At 40.5% G+C, this 23,946-nt stretch overlaps 1 protein-coding gene across 1 annotated transcript; it reads left to right on the forward strand.

Annotated features, from left to right (window-relative positions):
• Window positions 1-1,127: 1,127 nt before the first annotated feature.
• Window positions 1,128-2,336, forward strand: LOC104092949 (uncharacterized). The gene is made up of 2 exons (XM_009598639.1): window positions 1,128-1,553; window positions 1,674-2,336. The coding sequence occupies exons 1-2, from the start codon at window positions 1,128-1,130 to the stop codon at window positions 2,334-2,336; spliced, it is 1,089 nt and encodes a 362-aa protein (XP_009596934.1).
• The last annotated feature ends 21,610 nt before the right edge of the window (window positions 2,337-23,946 follow it).

Here is a 23,946-nt window from a genome sequence, read left to right on the forward strand (position 1 = left end):
AGAACATTTCATAGGAGGTTGAGGGAAACATGGGATACAAATAATCTTCAGGCATTTGTTCAATTTCATGTGAACATGGCAGAGGAGCAACATATGGTTGTTCAGGAGGTGGCGATGCCCAACATTGCTAATGTCACCTCCAGCATTGTGAAGCCCAGAATCACTGGGCACTTTGAGTTGAAACAAAGCGTGATCCAGCTACTTCATGCGAATGGGCAGTTTATGGGTCTTCCACACGAGGATCCACAACAGCATATCCTGAATTTATTGGAGATTAGTGATACTTATATCACTAACAGAGTCACCCTAGACTATGTGAGGCTCACACTTTCCCATTCTCTCTATTGGGCGAAGCAAGGCGATGGCTGAAGGCAGAACCAGCTAATTCTATTACATCATGGAATGATCTAGCAAGGTTTTTCCCTTCATGCAAAACTACAAAGATCAGACATGCGATAGTCGCCTTCAAACAGAAGGTGGGGGAGTCTTTATACTCATCTTGGGAGAGGTTCAAAGGGCTGCTCATAGACTGTCCGCATCACAATCAAACAAACAAAGTGTTAGCTCACACTTTCATAGAAGGGCTACATCATGAGACAACGATTGTGGTAGATGTTGCAGTTGGAGGTCAAGTGTTGGAGAAAAGATTTGATGAGATATATGCGTTATTGAACAAATTCTCCAAAAGCAATCCTGATTGGCAATGAGAGATGAGCAGATACATAGTGCAAAAATATTCAGGGGTTCTCGAGTTAGATGTCATCTCGGCATTATCAGCGCGAATTTCCACATTGACCAACCAAGTCAATCAGATGACCTTGGTTATTAACAAGCAACAAGCTCGGCCAGTGCAACAAGTCCAGATATTTTGTGAAGTCTGTGGAGAAGGTCACATGAGCAATCTATGCCCAGACAATCCAGAGTCTGTATATTTTGTGGGTAATGCAAATCGAGGCTAGGAAAATCACTATAGGGAAACTTACAATCCTAACAACAGGAACCACCCAAACTTCTCTTGGGATGGAAACCAAGGTGCTCAGAATTAGTACATGCCACAAGCACCTCAACAATAATATAGACTACCTCAGGCTGAATAACATGCAAATTCGACAAGTCACCTTAAGGAAATGATGAAGAAATTGATGGCTGACCAGCATGCCCAAACAGCAGAAATGATGAAGAAAGTGATGGCTAACCAGCAGGCCCAAGAAACAATGATGAGAAATTTGGAACGACAAATGGGACAACTTGCCAGTGCCCAAAATACTCGACCAGATGGGGCTCTTCCTAGTGATACCGAGTCTAATCCTAAAGCTCAAGTCAATGCGGTTACCTTGAGAAATGGAAGAGTGTTAGAAGAAGTTCTAAAGAAAAAGAAGTATACGGCTAGTCCTGAAGGAGAATTAGTTCCCAAGCCGATTGAGGAGAATGAGAAAGAGAACAAAGGATCAGAGCCAGTAATTGTGACAAGGCCACCAACTCCGTTTCCACAAAGACTGCAGAAGCAAAAAGATGATGCTAAGTACAAGAAATTCTTAGATATTTCGAGCCAAGTGCGTGTGAAATTGCCTTTGGTGGAAATTTTGTAGAAAGTGCCTAAGTATGCAAGGTATCTCAGAGATACAGAGTATGAAACAGTTGCACTTACTGAAGAGTGCAGTGCTAGAGTTTAGAATAAACTTACTCCTAAGTTGAAGGATCCTGGGAGTTTCACAATTCTTCTGTCTCTTGGAAAACAAGAAGTTGGTAGAGCCCTGTATGATTTAGGGGCTAGTATAAATTTGATGCCATTCTCTTTGTTTAAGCAACTCGGATTGGGGATGCTTAGACCTACTACAATTACTTTACAGTTAACAGATAGGTCACTAGTTATGCCAGAAGGAATTATTGAGGATGTGTTAGTTCGAGTGGGAAAGTTTATTCTTCCTGCTGATTTTATTGTTCTTGATTATGAGACAGATGAGGAAGTGGCCATTATTTTGGGGCGACCATTTTTAGCTACTGGTGGAGCGATTATTAATGTGAAGGAAGGGAAGTTGAAGATAAGAGTTTACGATGAGGAAGTCACTTTTAATGTGTACAAGGCACTTAAGCTCCCTAAGCATTATGAGGACTTGTGCATGATTAATGTGGTCGAATTGAAGGGGATAGAGCAGAGTTCTTATGTGAATTGTAGTGATCCAGATGGGACAATTGGGTTAGAGGAGGTGGTGTTTCAAGCTGAGTGTGTAAAGATGATTGAGAAAAGAGCCATAGATGAAAGAGGAGATCTTTTGAAAGCGTGCAAAAAGGCTAGACTTCATGAGAGAAAAAAGAAGAGAAAGCGCCCAGCCTGAGCAGAGTAGTAGAGTCGTGCCACGACTATAAATAAGGTGCTTGTTGGGAGGCAACACAACATGTATTTTTTATTTATGTTTTATTTTTTTTAGTGTCAAGTTTTGTGTTATTTTTATTTTGCAGAGTAGGGGAAGTCTGAGTACCCGAAACTGAAACTGAGAAGCATGTTTGAGCTTAAGTGTGGGGTCGTCCCGACCCTTAATATTGAGAATCATGTCCGAACTAGGCCAGAGAGGGTCTCAGGGAGTATTTCTCACCCTTGTTTTAATATTTTTCTCTGTGATCATGCATCGTAGACTATGCATAATATAAGTGTGGGGTGGAAAAACTACTTTCTGAAGTGTAATTGTATAAAACTATTTTTTTATTAGTTTTTATTTTAGAACTCGTAGTAGACATAGTCTAGGTTCTAAAAAAAATAAAAAACAAAAAAAATGAAAAAGAAATAGAAAGAAAAAATTCAGAAAAAGCTAGGCCTTTTCCCGACGATGGATCTTTTGGACAATTTTCTTGAGGGATTAAAGTCCGATTAAAAAAAATACCAAAAAGATTTTTTAGGATAGTTAGGTAGTATCCCTTGGTTTTTCTTTGGGCGCTCCAAGGGTGTAGCTCGAACCGGGTACTGTATTTTTTTTTTTTAGGAGAAGGGTAGGAAGAAACTGAGTTGCTCTGAGATACCTAGTGACATGTTTGGTGTTGGAACATTAGGTTATGACATCCATTCTATATTCCCGTACATTTGAGTTGAATTGTGATCCTGAGTAAAGTAAATAGCCTATTTTGTGACGTCTTTTCTCAGTTGTTCGACTTGTATGCTACATAGTGTGTTAATGCTTAAATTTCTCAATTATATGTGCTTGCTTGACTTGAGAGTTGAATAGAACCGTCTTTATTGAGTCATGTGCAATGTGTGTGTGAGGAATTATAATTCTCTGTGCTATCATGTGTAGTCTAGAACTTGCCCCGTGTGTTAATCGAAGTGAAATTGTTAAACTGTGCTAATCTAGGAGATAACGTAGGCATTTCTTGCTTGAGCATAGATATGCTCGTCACTTGAAGATAAAAGTTTCCGTTGCTATTCCATTTGAGCTATAGACCTTTCTTTTGGCACCCACATTACAAGTCGTACCCCTATTTTGTTCTTAATTTAAGATTGTTGAACCTTTACCTCCTAAGGCATTTAGTCGCTAAAAGAAGTAAGGTGAGAGATTGGGGAGTCGTTTTTGAGTGGGGAACCATGGAAGGGCCCTATATTGATGATATTCGTGTATTAGCGTGATTCACATTGTGTATGTCATACACCTTACGTGACTTGTTGTGTTACTTTCAATCAACTACTCTATGTCTTTGATATTACTTGTTGACTTGGGTTGTAATAGTACACTCGCACAAGCATACATTGTAGTATGCCACTTATACTGGTTCAGGAGTTTAAATTTAATATTTATTTATCATGCCCATGTATTCTTGTATTATCTTCTTTTATGTTGATATTGAGTCATGGCCATGCCAGGCGGATTATGATATTGAGCTTGTGACCATACCGGGCGGATTGTGATTGTGAGCCTGTGATCATACGGGTGGATTGGGATATTGGCACGTGAGTTGTCCATGCGGTTGTGACTAGACATGTGGGCACAAGGTGCCGTGAGCATATGATTTGTGGTTCGAGGCTCGTGACTTGTGGTTATGAGATGAGGTATCTCGGAGTAATTCGTTGTGAGACCTGTGTTGGAACGACTTACTTGTTGGTTGACATCTATTTCCCTTATATGTTCTCGCTGGTACTTTAACAGTTTTATGTTACTTTAAATGTTTAAATCATATGTTGATTCTTGTATCCATTTACTAATTCCTGCATTTATTATTAGCTTTATACTTTTATACTACACAAGTTATTTTGACTAGTAGATGTCTTGACATGTACCTCGTCACTACTCCACCGAGGCTAGTCTTGATACTACTGGGTATGAACCGTGGTGTACTCATGCTACTCTTATGTACATTTTTTATGCAGAACCAACTATTGAAGATATCGAACTCGGGTAGAGTTAGCTTATTGATCGCGAGGATTCAAGGTAGAGCTGCTTGGTCGTCACAGTTCCTTGAAGTCCTTTCCTTTCATTGTACTGCCAGCTTGTCATTTATACAGTATTGTATTTTGATCTTTCCATGTATTCAGCTAGAGTTCGTGACTCTGTATTACCTAGTCTTGGGAGATTGTTATGATTATTGCCAGGTAGACTCATTTCACTTTTTTCGGTATTCATATTAAACTATGTTCTAAATTATCATTATTAAACTGGCCTAGTTATTGTACGTAATCGGCATACCTAGTCTTAGGGACTAGGTACCATCACGACGTATGTGGTGGGATTTTAGGTCATCACAAGTTGGTATCAGAGCTCTAGGTTCATAGGTTCTATGAGTCACGAGTAAGTTTAGTAAATTCTTGTGAATGGGTACGGAGATATCTGTACTTATATTCGAGAGTCTATGGAACTATTAGGACAATCTAAATTCTTTCATTCCTGCCATGCGGATTTGTTGATTTCAAAGTTTGAGCCTTTGTATATCTATTCTCTCACAGATAGTGAGGACATGTACTACCGGATCAGCCAAGCAAGCACCCCGGTCCATACTAGACCTGCGAGAGGCCGGGACCAAGGTAGAGGATGAGGAGAGTCATGTGCCGCAGCTAGAGCACCTACCAGAGAAGCACTTGAGAAGCCGCCAGTAGCTCCGGTTGGGGAACACGCAGCGGAGGCACATGTTGTTACCCCCGGATATACACGATTTTCTAGAGAAGTGTCACCATATTCTCTGCACCATGGGTATTGTGGAGGTGAGCGGAGTTGCTTTTACTATATTTCTATTGTTGGGAGCAGCGTATCAGTGGTGGTAGGTTTATGAGGAGGGTAGACCAGCCGATGCTTCACCACCCACTTGGGCTCAGTTTTTAGAGATGTTTTTGAGGAAGCTTGTGAGATTTCAAAAATTGATCTCATCCAAGTTCACACCTCAATTCAAGGTTATTAAATAGTAGATTGATATAGTAATACCCAACAAGGAGTCGGGGTCGAATTCCAAAGGGAGCTATACGTCGGATTTAGGATTATAAATTGCAGTGTATAAGTATGAACTATCTCAAATTGCACTTCCACAAACTTGGGTTGTTTCTAGGTCTAATTTAAACTAAGATTAAAAACTAAGTATTTAAACTAGGAAATTGTTTTTGGTTATTTTTCAAATGATATAAAAGGCTTAGGGCTATGACCTTCACCTAGGTATTCGCTTAATGGGTTGCAAGCCTTGAAAATTATTTTATTGGTCGGGGTGTATTATAGCTATCAACACTCAAGTACTCGCTCGATACCTCTTGGTCAAAGAGTGATTTTTCTCAATTTGGGTTTCTCAAGCTCAAATAGGTATTGAACAAAGCAGTTGATAATAAGCTCAAGTCAGGTTTTACTATCTCTAGGTTCAACTCTTTAATTGAGCTTATCAATCTCTCGATTGACCCAATTTCTTGCTAGCCAAGTTTTCCTAGACTAAATCTCTCTTTATCAAGTAGAGACCAAGTCGAATAGGCATGAAATAATGTTTGCAACCATTAATTCTTCAAATTAAACCAAGAACTAGGCTAGATAATCAATACCCAACCATAAACAAGCAATAAATCAAACACCCATTAAGTTAACACACTAGGGTTGGGTCATAACCCTAGTGAGAATCTAGCTACTCATGCTTAAATTGGAAGAGAAAGAAGAAGTGATAATTAAACCCATATTGATAATTAGAATAAAGAAACCTATGTTCATAAAGCTCAAAATGGCAAAAACTACTAAAGAGAGTAAAGAAAAACGGCTAGTGTATCTGTTGATGTAAAAACTTGACCCAAAAAAGTGAAACTCTTCTATTTATACAGAGATCTAATTTTTGGACAAAAATGCCCTTTCAGAGGTTCTGCGGCCGCACAATTCCATGTGCGGTCCGCACTTTTGCTTCAACCTAACATAATTGGAATCTTGTGGCTGCAAAATTCTGAACCGCGACCGCATCTCTCTCTTTCTGCGGTCCGCACATTTCTGAGTGCGGTCGCACATGGATTTTTTGCGGACCGCACAGATGCAACTGCGGTCGCTTAGCTGATCTTCTGCAACCGCACAATAATTGTGCGGTCCGCATTTCCATTGACAGGTTCTATGAACTTTTGCTCTTGCCTAGCTTCTGTGGCAGAATATTTCATGTGCGGACCGCACTTCTCACAAATCTATGATAAGTTCTTCTGCACAATATATGGTCGCAAATGATATTTTGCGGTCCGCACTTTAAGCTTTTGCGTCTGTTTTTTGTCCTTGAATTCAGATCACTCCTTCTTGAGTAGGATTTCATCTTGGAGGCTCATTTTCTAATATTCCTACAATTAAGCAGATTTCATCAGTGTTTAGGAACACAATTAAATATTTTTGGACTAAAACGAAAGCTAAAAGGCGCTAATAAGTAGTTAAAATCCCCATTTATCAGCTCCCCCCAAACTTAAGCTTTTGTTTGTCCTCAAGCAAATAAAGTATTTCCCATCCCCACAAGTTAAGAGCTATTCCAGCTAATAAAAGATACATCAATCACACATCAACTAGGACCAACAATTACCCAAACACTTATGAATTATCAACAAGGCGATGAGTTGAGCATTTAAGCACAAATAGTTCTAATGTGACACTTGAGTATCAAGAGTTGACTTTATTCATCAAGGAATATCTCTTTCAAGTAGGTCATTGTGGATCCCAAACTCCTCCTCCTCTACTCTCTGTTAGCATAACTCACTAAAGAATGTAGCACTCAATTCAAAAATTTGTGAAAGGTCCGCTCATCTCTCTCAAAGGAATATTACAAGTATGACTCTAAGTACCATATACTTGCCCTTTATGTAGATCACCACTAATGTAAGTTCACGCGGCTTGAAAATCACGTAGGCCTTTTTCGAAATGTAATGAAGGCTTTTGGACTAAGGTTGGATATATTGTAATAGAACAGGTTCATCTTTCGTTAAACACTCCACTTCCTCTTATCGGCTCATGTTTTGCCAACTCTTTGAGGTATTTTATTTTCCTTAGGGGAACTAGAGAGACTTAATATCACTCTTTCTTGGTCATGATATTCATTTTCTCCTTCTTTGTTTTCTCCATGCTTTGCATCATTACTATTCTTTGAAATCCCTTCAACTCTTCAACTTATTCACTTTCTTTTTGCATTTTCTTTTTGTTCTTCTTTTTTATTTTCTTGCCTTTTCTTCTTTTCATTTCTTTTCTATTTTTGTGCCTTCATACATTTTTCAAACTCCTCGTCTCTCTCCCAAATTTATGATTTTAGCCACTTGTTTTACAAGAGTGTTAAGGAAAGTCCGGGTGCCAAGAGAGTGTCACGACAAAATGGGTAAAGGCTTGTAACATGATGATCAAATGAGAAAGGTTTTAGGCTCAAATTGGTTGGCTAGGGATAACAGCATTGGTAGGCCATGAAAAATTTCAAGCGGGTCAAGGAGAGCCTACAATCACTTCTCAAGCTAAAAAAAACTTAAAATTTCGCCTAGAAACACATTCGAGGCAAGTTCTAGACCATTTGCATGGGTACTTGGACTTGCAACGAAAACATCTCACCTCTCACACAACTAGAATGTTAAAGAGGATAGAGTCGAGAGCCCACAATGACCATATTCAAGATTGAAAATCACTATGGTTCGACTAAACCACTCGATGTTTGCTTAAGTCAACACAAGAGTTAGAAGGTCACTAACTAGAGCTATTGCTTTCCAAAAAAACTTGTTTTTAATCATAAGCACGTAGTTATGTGTGTTGGTACCAAGTGAAGCATGTTTGACTCTTCGAGCCTTACTCAATTAGGTCTTTTTATTCCTTATTACTATTATTCTTACCTAAAAATCAAAAATGGCCCTAATCCCTTCAGAAGGTTGTCATGTCATCCATCATTGGGAAGAGTCACCCGGTTCACACAAAACTACCTTTGATAAGAACCTTGGCATTACGAAAACCAAAGGCTTATTGTCCACTCAAACATAAAAAGAAGCTACTAAATTAAAAAGAAGCTACTAAATTAAAAAGAAGCTACTGAATTAAACATTAACTAATAAGAAAAATAAATAAAAAAGCTACAAAGCAAGCTACAACAAGTATAATGAATATACATAATGAGGGAGGAAAAGAGAAAATATATACATCAATAGAGAGATAAAGAGGAGAATCTATGCATGATAAAAACAAAAAAGGAAAATGTTATCAGTTATGACAAACCAATTGTCAAATCATCCAAATATCAAATAAACTCCACCCCCCGAATAAAAATCAGCATTTTCCCCAGTGCTTAACAAAATAAGAATAAAGAAGGGTAAGAGTGAAAAGGACTCCCTATGTGGTTGTGTCCATAGCAGCGTCACCGCCCTCAGTCTCCTCTAATTGGATCTCAACATCCTAGGTTCTGGGAGTAACTGGGTGGGTGAACATCTGGCGCACCGCCTCAGCAGTGTCGGCAGCCATGTCCGTCTCCTCAGACTGGCCAACTAGTGCCACTGTTGGTGATGGTGCTACTGGTGCTGCTAGATCTGTCTCCATCAGCATATCAATTGGGAGGTCCCCAGCGGCTGCTATCTTGGTGACCTCTCTCCTTAGTTTGTCTAATGATTTTTTGGATGCCTGGATTTCTTTATCTTCTTTACCTACTTCCCAATCTCCTCAAGCACTGCTCCATGTTCTACTAAAGTGTTCATGATTGTCTGCTGATTATACAAAATCTTCTTCAATGTATCCTCCACTGTTGGAGGAATCAGGGGTGACGAGGTGGATGACTGTGCTGCAATAGCACTGGATAAGTCAGACAGTTTTATAGTAGTAATCTGCATCCAGCTGTTGAGGCTCGCTAGTGTCTGGGAGACTCGCAGCGCAAATAGTGGATGAGTGGGCATAGGCACCGGCCTTAAAGTCGAGATAGGGGGAACTGATGCTGAAGGCTCTGATGAAGGAGGTGGAGGCATGGCAGTTGTACTTGTAGAAGGCACTGCTAAAGTAGAAGGCATGTCGGTTGACTCTGCAGCTACCATCGAAGGCTCATCAGACTGGCCTACGGTAGTAGTCGGTTGGCCCTTTTTTCTTTAGGTTTCCACCACCTGTCAAAGAATACCATGAGAAGGGCTTCTTCGTCCGCACCTTGGTATCAAAATCCCGCGTCTCTACCCCAAAATCTGTAAGGTACTCAGTGATAGTGTTGGGATATGGGTAGGAGGTGTCACCTTGCCTAGCGATCAAAGACATGTTGGCCGACATCCCGACACCCACATTGTTTGGGTACCCGACCATGATAGAGGCAACTAGCACTGCCCGATGAATTAGAAGATTTGTCTCATTCTGGAATGGGTCTAGCCTGCTGCATACAAACGTCTTCCATCCCTTTGATTTGAAGTTTATGGTGTTCCTATGAATATGAATCCCATTTGTGATCCATAGTGGTGGTGGTCCTGGAGTTGCCAGAATCTCAGCTAGCCATGGGCGAGCTGCATCACCCACATCTAGCGTTTCCAAATATTGCATTGGCTCAACATCCTCAAACCCCAAGTAGGTTTTCAAGGTATTCTAATCAATCCTCACTTTCAGGTTCCTCACTTTTGTCACTTTGGTCCCCTTCTTTATGTACGCCACATTGGCGTAAAATTACCATACCAAGTACTCTTTGGCATCTAACACACTTTTAGTGAACCATGTCCACCCCTTTCGCTCCCGAAACTTTCTCGACACCGCCAGGTTGTATTTATCAAGGTCTTTAACAAGAACTGATGCTCAAGAGTGAGCGATCTCGACGGCCACCACTATCTAAAACGAGAGAAGGTTGCAAGACGAACGAACCTATCATCCCAAATTTCTTTCTTCTTCGACCTCTCAAGGCCGGGTACTCTGGTATCACCCCCTCGGCCATCATTCGTGATCTCATCCACATTTACTATAGTAGCTGGTGTGTCGGGGGCAAGTGTAGATGAAGGCTCCAAAGCCTGACTATTACCTTCTGACCCCTCAAAAATGCTCTCAGAAGAGGTAGGCTCGTTTCTCAGTTGGTATCTGTCCTGAAGCGGTTCTGGCTGTGATTGCACAGCAGGCCGCTCTTGCACTGAGTTGCCCTTCGATGCTTCCCTAGACGGTGCATATGAACTTGACTCGAAGAGCTCAGACTGTCTTCGTCGGTCTGTTGTGGCTTTCTTGCTGATTACTCTTTGGAGGGCGAGGGGTAAATTGCTTTTGCCTCTGCCTCTGCCTCTGGAAGGTTCACCCCTCCCCTTTGATGTATCACCACGACCACAGGATCTAACCATTTTATGTAACAAACAGCAGCAGGAGTCAGTTCTAATTCAATTGCAGATAAACAGAAAGTCACAGAACAAAACATGCCGCGGGTTGGGTTGTGTGGACCGCACAATTTTAAAAGTGCGGTCGCAACGTTGAAGTGCGGTCCGTACTTTTATAAATGTGTCCACACAATGGGTGCCTAAAAATGGCAACTCTCTGAGGACAGAGAATGCCCTGATCTGCGGCCGCACACACGTTTCTGCGACCGCGATTGAATTTCTTCGGATCGCATAATTTCAAGTGCGGCATGCACAATCTTGCTTCACCAAAGCCCTAATCTATATTTCTGTGGACCGCACAATTCCTTGTGGGGCCGCACATTTCAAAACTTAATAGGGCAGAATTCTTAGGGTTTCGATTTTATGCACAAATTGGACATTGTAGTATCACTTAAACATGAAAAACCAAATACCCATACCCCAAATAGCAACTAGGAGTTTACCCAACAAAAGTCACACCCCACATAGATATGAAATTGACAAATGGTCTAAAATAACTATCAAATTGTAAACTAAACCAAGAAAATTGAAGAATCCTAAAAATGATTTGAACATACCAGTGATGAAGTGGTGTTAAGGAATGATCAAAGATGCTCAATTAAGTGGCAGATAATTGACTCAGTAGTGTGCAAGATTTTAGCCTTTGTTTTAATTTCTTAGAGAGTGTAAATTCTCAACAGTAGCCTTAGGGATACTATTTATGCTATACGGGATTGGCTAAGGGTTCAAGAGATGAGAGCGGCCGCAGAATACCTTATGCAGTCGGCACTCTGTCACCTATTGTTCAATTTCCCTCTGTTGATCTGCGGTCCGCAGAATTATGTGTAGGACCGCAAGTTTTGGTGCGGACCGCAGATTTACTTATACGGCCGCACTTTGACCATTTCTCTGATAGACAAACTTCACAAGGTTTGTAATTTTCCATTTCAGTTTGTGCGGCCGCAATTAACTTCTGCTATATCATTCAAAATTGTGTGGTCCTCACGCCAATGCTTCTAAGCACAGTTCCTGCAACACACTTCAAAACCAGTTAGCACAAAATAAGACCTATCTAAAGAAAAAGAAACATGGGTTGCCTCCCAAGAAGCGCCTGATTTAACGTCGTGGCACGATGCAAATTACCATCATTTGAAATGAATTACCGCCACGACGTGGCCATCACCAACTTTTCCCAGATAATGCTTTACCCGGTGACCATTGACTCTAAGTACCTCATCATTTTTATTCTTTAATTCCAAAGCACCAAAGGGTGTCACACCCTTAATCTCAAATGGGCCACTCCATTTAGACTTTAACTTTCCGGAAAACATCCGTAACCGCGAATTGAACAATAACACAAGATCACCCTCTTTAAACTCTTTGTTCCAAATGCACTTGTCATGAAGATATTCTGTCTTCCCTTTGTATAAGGATGAACTTGTGTATGTATGATATCAGAACTCATCCAACTCATTCAAATGTGCCACCCTTAAGTTGGAGGTGACATCCCACTCAAGATTCAACTTATTTAAAGGCCACATGGCTTTGTGCTCAAGTTCCACTGGAAGATGACAGGCTTTTCCGAACACCAACCGTTATGGAGACATTCTGATAGGTGTTTTGTAAGTCGTCCTATAAGCCTATAAAGCATCATCAAGTTTCTTGAACCAATCCGTCTGGTTAGCATTCATAGTTTTGGACAAAACTATGAATGATAGGGAGACTTCCACTTGACCGCTTACTTATGGATGATAGGGAGTTGTGACTTTATGAGTGACACCATACTTAGTGATTAAGGTGTTACAATCTTTGTGGCAAAAATGTGATCCCCCTTCACTTATGATAGCCCTGGGAGTACCAAATCTTGTGAAGATGTTCTTCTTCAAAAATGCCACCACACTTCTTGCTTCATTGTTTGGTAGAACAACGGCCTCAACCCATTTAGACACATAATCAATCGCGACCAAGATGTAGGTGTTTCTACAAGAACTCACAAAAGGTCCCATGAAGTCAATACCCCACACATCGACAATATCAATTTCCAAAATGGTGGTGAGGGCAATTTTATTTTTTTTTGAGATTCCACCGGCCCTTTGACATTCATCACAATTCTTGACTACACCATTTGCATCCTTGTAAAGAGTGGGCCAATAGAAACCGCAATTTAGCACTTTGGCCGCCATTCTTGCTCCACCATGGTGACCACCATATGGCGAAGCATGACAAGACCCAAGAATTTCATCTTGTTCCTCCTCCGGTACACATCATCTAATCACTCCACGTACAAATCTGGAAAAGGTATGGTTCTTCCCAATAATAGTCTTGACAATCCCGTTTGAGCTTCTTCCTTTGGTTTGAAGAGAACTCATTCAGGATGATACCACTTACAAGACAATTTGCTAGATCCGCGAACCATGGCACCTCTTTCCATGAAATGGCTAAGAATTTCTCATCAGGGAAGGAGTCATTGATTATAAGGCCATCATGCGGCCTCGCCTCCTCCTATAAACAAGACTAGTGGTCCGCCACTTGGTTTTCACTTCCTTTCCTGTCTTGGATGTCTATGTCAAAATCTTGCAACAAAAGTACCCATATCATCAACCCGGCTTTGGAATCTTTCTTGCTCATAAGATAGCTAAGTGCCGCATGATCCGTGTGGACAATGACTTTTGCACCCATCAAGTACGGGCAAAACTTCTCCATAGCAAAGATAATGGAAATGAGCTCTTTTTCGGTCACCCTGTAATTGACTTGGGCATAATTCATGGTCTTACTAGCATAATAGATCGGATGAAATATCTTGTTAATATGTTGCCCCAAACCTGCTCCAACCTCCATATCACTAGCATCATACATGAGCTCAAAAGGAATGCTCCAATTCGGGGCGGTGATAATGGGAGTAGTTGTGAACTTGAAATTGAGCAATTCAAATGCTCTCATGCAATCATCATTGAATTGAAATTTAGTATCTTTATCCAAAATCTTGCACAAGGGGTTCTCACCTTGGAAAAATCCTTTATGAAACGCTGAAAGAACCCCGCGTGACCCAAGAAACGTCTTACGCCCTTCACGAATGTTGGAGGTGGAAGTTTAAAAATAACTTCTATTTTTGCCTTGTCGACCTCTATTCCCTTCTTTGAATTTTGTGGCCAAGGAAAATACCCTCCTCGACCATGAAATGGCATTTCTCCCAATTCAACACCAAGTTCGTTTCTTCATACCTTTCCAACACCTTATCCAAACTTTCCAAGCAATCATCAAAGAAATCCCCGACTACCGAAAAGTCATCCATGAATACTTCAAGGTACTCCTCTACCATATCCATAAAGAACACTATCATACACCATTGAAAATTTATCGGTGCATATCATAAGCCAAATTGCATCCACTTGAAAGCGAAAGTGCCATAGGGACAAGTGAAGATTATTTTCTCTTAATCTTCCAGGGAAATAAGGATTTGATTGTAGCCCGAATATCTATCTAGAAAGCAATAGAACGCCCGACCGGCAAACCTATCAAGCATTTGGTCAAGAAAAGGTAGTGGAAAATGGACTTTCCTTGTGACTTTGTTTAGAATACGATAGTCCATACACACTCTTCACCCGGTCATCGTTCTTATTGGAATCAACTCGTTCTTATCATCGGTGACCACAGTTATGCCCCCATTCTTCGGAACACATTGCACCGGAGAAGTCCACGAACTGTCAGAAATGGGGTAGACAACCCCGGCATCTAACCAATTTTGTGATCTCCTTTTTGACCACCTCTTGCATGGCTTCATTTAGTCTCCTTTGGTGTTCAATGAAGGGTTTGGAATCCTCCTCCAAGTTAATCTTGTGCATGCAAAATGCGGGTCTTATTCCTTAAATATCCGCCAAAATTCCACCCAATAGCTTTCTTCCTCTTGTGGAGCTCCGCCAATGTAGAGTCAACCTGCATGTTAGTCAAACAAAAGGAAAGAATAACCGGTAAAGTAGAGGAAGGGCCAAGGAATTCATATGTGAGATGTGGAGGCAATGGCTTCAACTCCAAGATAGGAGGCTCTTCAAATGAAGTCTCTGTTGGAGGAGTTTTCCTATTTTCGAGATCCAAGAAAAGTTTCTGAGGTGTATAATTGTATGACCCCATCCCTTGCAAAGAATTGACACTTTCCATGAAGCCATCCATTTTATCATCATCAATATTTAGCAAAATGGCCTCTAACATGTCACCCACATTAATCGTGGCACTTGTATCATCAATAATTACATTGGTCACCAAGTCCACTAACGAACACACTTCATTTCTATTCAATTGCCTTATAGATTTGCACACGTGGAACACCACCTTTTCATCACCCACCCGAAAAGTGAGTTCACAGGCTTCCACATCAACAAGAGCCTTTCCCGTTGCAAGGAAAGGTCTACCAAGAATAATCGGCACCTCATAGTCCCCTTCACAATCAAGTATGACAAAATCCGCTGGAAGAATGAATTTATCAACACGAACCAATGCAACTTCAATCACTCCCAATGGTCTCTTCATGGTACGATCAGCCATTTGTAATATCATAGATTTGGGCCTTGGTTGCCCAATTCCCAAAGTCTTGAAAACTGAATAGGGCATCAAATTGATACTTTCCCCTAGATCACAAAGAGCTTTTGTAAACTAGGTACTTCCAATGGTACAAGGAATCGTGAAAGCGCCGGGATCCTCCAACTTGAGATCCATTGAATGCACAATTGCACTCACTTGATGAGTCATTTTTATAGTTTCAAAATTCATTGATGTCTTCTTTGTCACTAAGTCCTTCATAAATATTTCATAACCGGGCATTTTCTCCAAGGCTTCAACCAATGGCACATTGATAGATAGGCTCTTCATCATGTCAATGAATGTTTTAAATTAATTCTCGCCATTTTGCTTGGTGAGCCTTTGAGTATATAGAGGAGGAGGCCTAGGCATTGGTGCCTTAACCTTTTGCACTACCGGTTATGGTACGTCAACAATGTGATCCCTAGACGGGTTCACTTCCTCTTGAGATTCCTCTACATTGTCATCAATATCAATCTGTACTTCCTCATTTGCTTTCACCACATTGTCTGAGATCTCATCTTCTTGAACCATTTTCTCATCATCCACAAGCTTTTGTTGATTCGAGATGGGTGCATCCCCACCTTTTCCACTCCTTGTAGTAACGGCCATGGCATGTCCCGTGTTATTTCCACCCTTTGGGTTCACCGCCGTGTCACTTGGTAATGCCCCTTAGGACGAGTGTTTAGGGCTTGAGAGATTTTCCCCATTTGGACTTCCAAGTTTCAGATAGATGTATTGTGAGAGGCAAGTTGGGCATTAGAGTTCGGCATTTTTCTCCATCATTTGGTTAAACATGTTTTCAATTCGTCCCATCTCATTGTTAGAATAATTTGGACCTTGGGAAGGATAAAGAGGAGGGTTGCTCGGTTGTTGATACATCGGGGGCCTTTGAAAACCCGACCCCCGGTTGCCTTGATTATTATTCCATCCCCCTTGATTGTTGCCTCCCCAATATCCTTGATTATTGCCACTCCAATTGCCTTGGTTATTACCACCACTCCAATTTCCTTGATTGTTGCTACTATTCCATGGCATTAGCTTGCTTAGGATTTTGCACTTGTTGAAGTTGAGCTTTGGCTAATTGATTCATTGTGGTTGTCAACTCGGCAATGTCTTACCCATGGTCATGTAATTCATTATGTAGGTGAATCACGTTCGGATCACCTTGAGGAACATTTTCTCTACTTTGCCATGCCGAAGAAGTATCCTCCATTTCATCTAAAATCTCACAAGCTTCCGCATACAACGTTATCATGAAATTTCCATCGGCAAGTTGATTAACCACGCACTGATTTGTAGAATTGATCCCCCGATAGAAAGTTGTTGAATCATAGCCTCCGTCATGTAAATATTTGGGCACTCTTTGACCATAGTTCAGTACATCTCCCATATTTCATGCAATAGCTCATTGGGCTCTTGATTGAATGCTAGAATCTCGTCTCTAAGAGTAGCCATACGCCCGGGATAAAATAACTTGGAAATATATTTCTTCGCCAATTCATCCCATGCATGGATGGAGTGATTTGGCAATCTTTCTAGCCAATCCAAGGCTTTTCCCTGTAGAGAGAAAAGAAATAGCCTCAACCTTAAAGCATCCTTGGAGGCATTTGTCTGTTTACTCCACCAACAAGTGTCCACAAACCTCTTCAAATGTTTGTATGCATTTTGACTCGGAGCCCCGGTGAAGAATCATCATTGCTCTAACAATATAAGCATTACATTCGTGGTTTGAAAGTTGCCCACCCTAATGCGGTATGGAACAATGGAACTTGCATACCCTTCATTCGGCAACACCCGGTGTGGAGCTTCTCTTGGTAGAGCTGGAGGTGGAACTGGGACGTTGTCTTGAGGTGCCCAGCCTCTTCTATTTGCTTGAGGTTCAAGAGGAACCTCTTCAACTTGGTCATCTTCAACGTGTACATCCCCCAAAGGCATGTTTCCGAGTTGATCGTTGTTGTTTGCCATTATGGTACCTAAAATTGATTCACACAAATTAGTAACAAGGAAGGAAAAAAAGACAATTCACACACAAAACGAAATATATAGCTAAATCTGTTTTTATGCTACCCGACAACGGTGCCAAAAATTGATCTCGTCTAAGTTCACACCTCAATTCAAGATTATCGATTGCAATAGTAATACCCAACAAGCAATCGGGGTCAAATTCCACAGGTAACTATACGTCAAATTTAAGAGTATAAATTGCAGTGTATGAGTATGAATTATCTCAAATTGCACTTCCACAAACGTGGGTTGTTTCTAGGTTTAATTTAAACTAAGATTACAAACTAAGAATTTAAACTAGGAAATTATTTTTGGTTGTTTTTCAAATGATATAAAAGGCCTAGGGCTATGACCTTCATCTAGGTGTTCGTTTAATGTGTTGTAAGCCTTAAAACTTGTATTATTGGTCGGGGTGTATTATAGATATCAACACTCAAGTACTCACTTGATACTTCTCGGTCAAAGAGTGATTTTGCCCAATTTGGTTTTCTCAAGTCCAAATGGGTTTTGAACAAAGCAGTTGATAATAAGATCAAGTTGGGTTTTACTATCTCTATGTTCAACCCTTTAATTGGGCTTATCAATCTCTCGATTGACCCAATTTCTTGCTAGCCAAGTTTTTCTAAACTAAATCTCTCTTTCTCAAGTAAAGACCAAGTCGAATAGGCATGAAATAATATTTGCTACTATTAATGCTTCAAATTAAAGAAAGAACTAGGCTAGATAATCAACACCCAACCATAAATAAGCAATAAATCAAATACCCATTAAGTTAACACACTAGGTTTGGGTCATAACCCTAGTGAGAATCTAGCTACTCATGCTTAAATTAGAAGAGAAAGAAGAATAAGTGATAATTAAATCCATATTGATAATTAGAATAAAGAAATCTACGTTAAAAAAGTTCAAAATGGAAAAATCTACTAAAGATAGTAAAGAAAAATGGCTAGTGTATCTGCTGATGTCAAAAACTTGACCTAAAAAAGTGAAACTCTTCTACTTATACAGAGCTGGAATTTTCAGACAAAAATGCCCTTTGGAGGTTCTTTGGCCGCACAATTCCATATGCGGTCCGCACTTTTACTTCAAGCTAACAAGATTGGAATCATGCGGCCGCACAATTCTGAACCGCGTCCGCATCTCTCTCTTTCTGCGGTCCGCACATTTCTGAGTGCGGCCGCACATGGCTCTTTTGCGGACCGCACAAATGCAATTGCGGCCGCGCAGCTGATCTTCTGAGGCCGCACAATAATTATGCGGTCCGCACGTTCGTTGACAGGTTCTCTATACTTTTGCTCTTGCCTAGCTTCAGCGGGCATACCTTTCATGTGCGGACATTCTTAAAGATATTTGATAAGTTCTTCTGCACAATCTGCGACCGCAGATGATATTTTGCGGTCCGCACTATAAGCTTCTGTGTCTGTTTTTGTCCTTGAATTCAGATCACTCCTTCTTGAGTAGGATTTCATCTTGGAGGCTCATTTTCCAATATTCCTGCAATTAAGCATATTTCATCAGTTTTTGGGAACAAAATTAAACGCTTTTGGACTAAAATGAAAGCTAAAAGGCGCTAATAAGTAGTCAAAATCCCCACTTTTCAGGCGCCTGTTGTTACCCCCGGATGTACAGGGTTTTCTAGAGAAGTGTCACTGTATTCTCTGCACCATAGGTATTATGGAGGTGAGCGGAGTTGCTTTTACTACATTTCGGTTGTCGGGAGAAGCGTATCAGTGGTGGTAGGTTTATGAGGAGGGTTGACCAGTCGATGCATCACCACCCACTTGGGCTCAGTTTTAAAAGATATTTTTGAGAAAGTTTGTTCCCTAGACCCTCCGGGATGCATGGAACACAGAGTTTGAGCAACTGCATCTGGGCACCATGATGGTGTCAGAGTATGCCATCAAGTTTAGTGAGTTATCCCGTCATGAACCTACTTTGGTTCCTACATTTAAATATTCCGCAAATTAATCGAGGGGCTCAGTTATGGTCTTAGATTCAGCATGGCTCGGGATTTGGAGACTGATACTCCATTTTAGTAGGTTATGGACATTACTAGGATATTAGAGCGTATTCGGGGTGAGGAGATGGAGGATAAGGAGGCCAAGAGGTCTCGAGTTTCTGGAGGATTTAGTGGATTCTACTCTTCAGTTATAACCCATCATGGCGGAGGCTCTGGTAGTCGGCCAGTCTAGTCCATAATTTAGACTATTCGTGGTGCTCTAGTTAGTCAAGGTACTCATATAGGGCAGTCATCTTTTAGTGCACCACCTGCACGAGGTTCCTACAACGGTTATTCCAGTTATCTGGCACAAACTCAGTATGAACAACCACGCCCGCATTGGGATTGTTATAAGTGTGGTGATACTAAGCACATCATGAGAGATTGTTCCAGACTCAGGAGGGGCAAATTTTATCAGATCACGCAGGCTACGGGATCCATTCCAGTTGCTACTCCATATGCACAGCCAACTAGGGGTGGAGGATAGGCGGGTAGAGGGCACCCTAAAGGGGGAGTCCTGGCCCGTTGATATACTTTCCATGGTAGGACTGAGGCTGCTACATCAGATAGTGTCATTACAGGTATTGTTTCGATTTGTTATAAGGGAGCGTCATTCTTCTTTTGATTTGGTTCTGTTTATCGGGGAGAGTCCTCCTATCTTGCTTCATATATAGATGAGTTTCGTTATTCTTATACTCTACTTATGTGTTTACCCCTGTTGGGAGATTCTATAGTGGTAGCCCGTGTCTATCGTCTTGGTTTGTTCACTATTGAGAGCTATAAGACTAGAATGAACTTTATGTTACTCATTACAGTAGGTTTTGATGTGATTTCTAGGTGGTTTGGTTATGATTTGTGATTTAGGTGCTCTACCAGTATGGGAGGTCCGTTACGCATTGTGATTTTGTTTTGCAGAATTGAGGTAGTGGAAGTTTTCGGTTAGTATGATATGTATTCTATTCGAACTAGGCAATGCGCTGCGATGCAGTTATATTATAATAAGATCCTTGTGATTAGTTAATATGTTTTTTTTCTCCCTTATGGAACGAATTAGTAATATGGTACTGATAAGGGGTTCTGTTTGTCGGACTTGTGTGATATCTCTCTCATTTGTTTCTCTTTCCATATTAAGTCATATTCGTGTTGTGCTTATTGGATTTAGCTTGCGAGGTATGTGGCTAGGTAGCGTTGGGTGTGACTTGTTGATTTGGATGAGTGGTTATGAGATCTTCAGCTTTCTTGCATCGATATCAGTGTTGTGAAGGTTTGGGACAAGATTTTAGTTGTTATGAGGTTATTTGCCGATGTTGGATTTGATTATGGGCAGCTATTGTGGGCAGAGATGTTGGTATGGGCATGTGAGTGATGTATTACATCTGGCGGTCACACCTTGTAGGTGTATGCATAAGTTGTGGCAGCTGGTTGAGGTTGGTACTGTGTGTTTATGTGGGAATCGCGTCTTTAGGAAATGATCAGATGGTGAAATCTTTGGTTCTAAGGCTTATAGGTATGGGTGGCAGGAAAAATCTTCAGTTGAGATGGTGTTGTCGGGCCTATGTAGATTGGGGTGACGTGGGATCACCCGCGAGTATACATATGATGAGTAGATTCAGTGATTTGATGACTTCAAAACTGTTCTTAGGACGTTCGAGGACGAACGTTTGTTTAAGAGGGGGAGAATGTAACAACCCGACCGGTTGTTGTGAGAATTAGCATTGTGTTTGGTGGCTTAAGGTTTAGAGTAGCTTCGTATTGTATATCATGACTTGCGTGTATGGTCGGGTTCGATTTTCGGATGATTTAGGATTGATTTGGAAGATTCTTGTTTTAGAAGCCTAAGTGGCTAGAGTTGACCGAAGTTTGACTTTTGTGTAGACAACTCTGGAATGGTATTTTGATGATTCTAATAGATTCGTATGGTGATTTGGGAATTAGACGTATGTTTGGATTTGGAGGTCCGTAGGTTGTTTTGATGCATTTTCGAAAAGAATTGAAAAGTTAAAGGTTTGGAAGGTTGAGAGGTTTGACCGGGAGTTGACTAGGTTGATATCGGGTACGGAATTCGATTTCGGGAGGTGGTATAGCTCCTTTGTGTCATTTGAAACATGCATGCAAAATTTGACGTCATTCCGGCTTGAATTGATATGATTCGGCACAAGTTGTAGAAGTTGGTAGTTCATAAGCTTATTAAGTTCGATTTGAGGTGCGATCCGTAGTTTTGATTCTATCTAATGTGATTTGCGATCCGTAGTTTTGATTCTATCTAATGTGATTTTAGGCCTCGAGTAGGTCCGCATTATGTTATGGTGCTTTTTGGTATGTTCGGACGGGATACCGAGGGGTTCAAGTGAGTTTCGGGGTGGTTTCGGACCAATTCTAGGCCATTTTCAGTTGTTGTTTTTTGCCATAGGGGTGTGCATCGCGATCGTGGACTTTGGGTCGCGTTCGCAAAGTGCAAATTTCTGTTTGGGGAACTATGAATCGCGATCGTGGCAGCCTTTTCGCGATCGCGTAGACAAAAAATCTGCTGCCAAAGGACTAGCTTCGGAAGCTTATATCTTGCAATCTATAAGGAATTTAAAGATGATCCAAAAATAAAAGTTGTAGCACTTTGTATCTATTTTCCAGAAAACCAAAATCATTTGTCATTTAGAGTTTGTACAAAAAGTTATGGATGATATACTACAGACTATCTGAGAAGAGTTTGGGAAGGGTAAAGAAAATTTGTTCATCGCAATCACGGAGAAATGACCGCGATCGCGATGGGTAAAATGTGGTGGAAATTTTATAATCGCGATCACATGGTTGGTGACCTCAATCGCAAAGGGTACCTTTGGAGCAGTGTTTAAAGTACTCTATTTCAAAGGTCTTGGTCATTTTATCATACTTTAAGCTATGGAGCTCAGATTTGGGCGCTTTTGAAGAGGATTTTCACACTTTGGGTTGGGGTAAATATTCTTTATCTGTATTTGATTATATTTTATGATTCCATATTTATTTGTATCATTAAATTAGTGATTTAAATTGGAGAAAATGAGAATTTTTGTAAAAACATTCAAAAATATAAAATGAGTATTTGAAGGCCGATTTGATGTCGGAATTGGATAATTTTGGTATGGTTGGACTCATATCGGAATGGGTGTTCTGATTTTTTAAAATTTGTCGGGTTCCAAGGTGCGGTCCGGGGTTGACTTTTTAGTTTTCATTAAAGATCGAAGTTTTATTATTCGCAATTGTTTTCTATGATTTGTATTTATGATTTCGAGTCATTTTGGCTAGATTTGAGCCGTTCAGAGGTTTGTTTCACACGAGAAAGTCATTTTAAAGTATTGATTTGGCTTCCTTGAGGTAAGTATCTTGCCTAACTTTGTGTGGGAGAACTACCCCTTAGGATTTGAGTTGTTCGTGTTATTTGTGTTATGTGGAAGCCGTGTACGTGAGGTGACGAGTACGTACTGGGGCTTATATATGAAAATTGACCGGTTTAGACTCTTAGGCTTATTTCATATATTTATTTGGAATTGTTAGCACATGTTATATCTATTATTCGTCATGTTTACTATCACATACTTTATTTGAAGTTGTCGTTACATGTCACATCCTTTACTTGTCAAGTTTACTCTTATATCCTTTATTTGAAGTTGTTACCTTTTTTTTTATTATGTGACTTCTTTTATTGTTGAGTTACTCTTAATTGAAGTGGTTGTTACATGATATCCTTTTGTTGTCGGGTCATTCTCATGCATTTTGACGTAGTTTCTAGTTCGTGCCATCTCTTTCATTGTTAGCCTATTTGGTACACTAGAATTTGAAGTTTGCCATTTCAGGGAAATATCTTCATCATCGAGTTGATCCATAAGCAATTAATTTAAGTTGAAGTTATTGAAAATCATTAATCTAGTTTGATTGAAGTTATGTTTGAAGGGGATGTTGTTCATAGTTGAGTTACTTTCCTAATCATTTTGTTATACACATTGTGTTTGAGCTGTGGGCTATTGGTTGTGGAAATATAGATATTGTTGGTTCTGTTGGAAAGGTTGTGACCTATCGGCATTTGTGGTACGAGTTGATATGTTGTGTTGTTGTGATGTTCGCACATATGAATTATTATGTGGTTTGGTTGTGTGTTATGCGGTGCATAAGGGTGGCATCTCACTGTTGTTATTGTGTGGGGCATAAGGGTGGCATCTCACCGTTGTTGATTGTGCAGATTGATACATGTGGCTATTATACGGAGTGATATGGGAGGCTATCGGAGTGATATAGGTGGCTAATAGTATTTTTTAGGCGTAGTGATACGGGTGGCTATCGTGGATATAGTGATGGCAATGTTAGGGATGATGTATGATGGCCTGGGGGTATTATGTTGACGATATTTGTATGTTAGTGTGATTCTCCTTGAGTATGTCATACACCTTACGTGACTTGTTGAGATGAATTCAATGAGCTACTCGATGTCTTTGATATTACTTGTTGACTTAGGCTGTAATAGTATACTCGCACAAGCATACATCGTAGCATGCCATTTTTACATGTTTAGGAGTTTTAAACTTAATATTTATTGATCATGCCCATGTATTCTTGTATTATATTCTTTCATGTTGATATTGAGTTGTGGTTATGCCGGGAGGATTGTGATATTGAG

Source organism: Nicotiana tomentosiformis, chromosome 1 (assembly GCF_000390325.3).
Source record: "Nicotiana tomentosiformis chromosome 1, ASM39032v3, whole genome shotgun sequence".
NCBI classification, from domain to species: domain Eukaryota; kingdom Viridiplantae; phylum Streptophyta; class Magnoliopsida; order Solanales; family Solanaceae; genus Nicotiana; species Nicotiana tomentosiformis.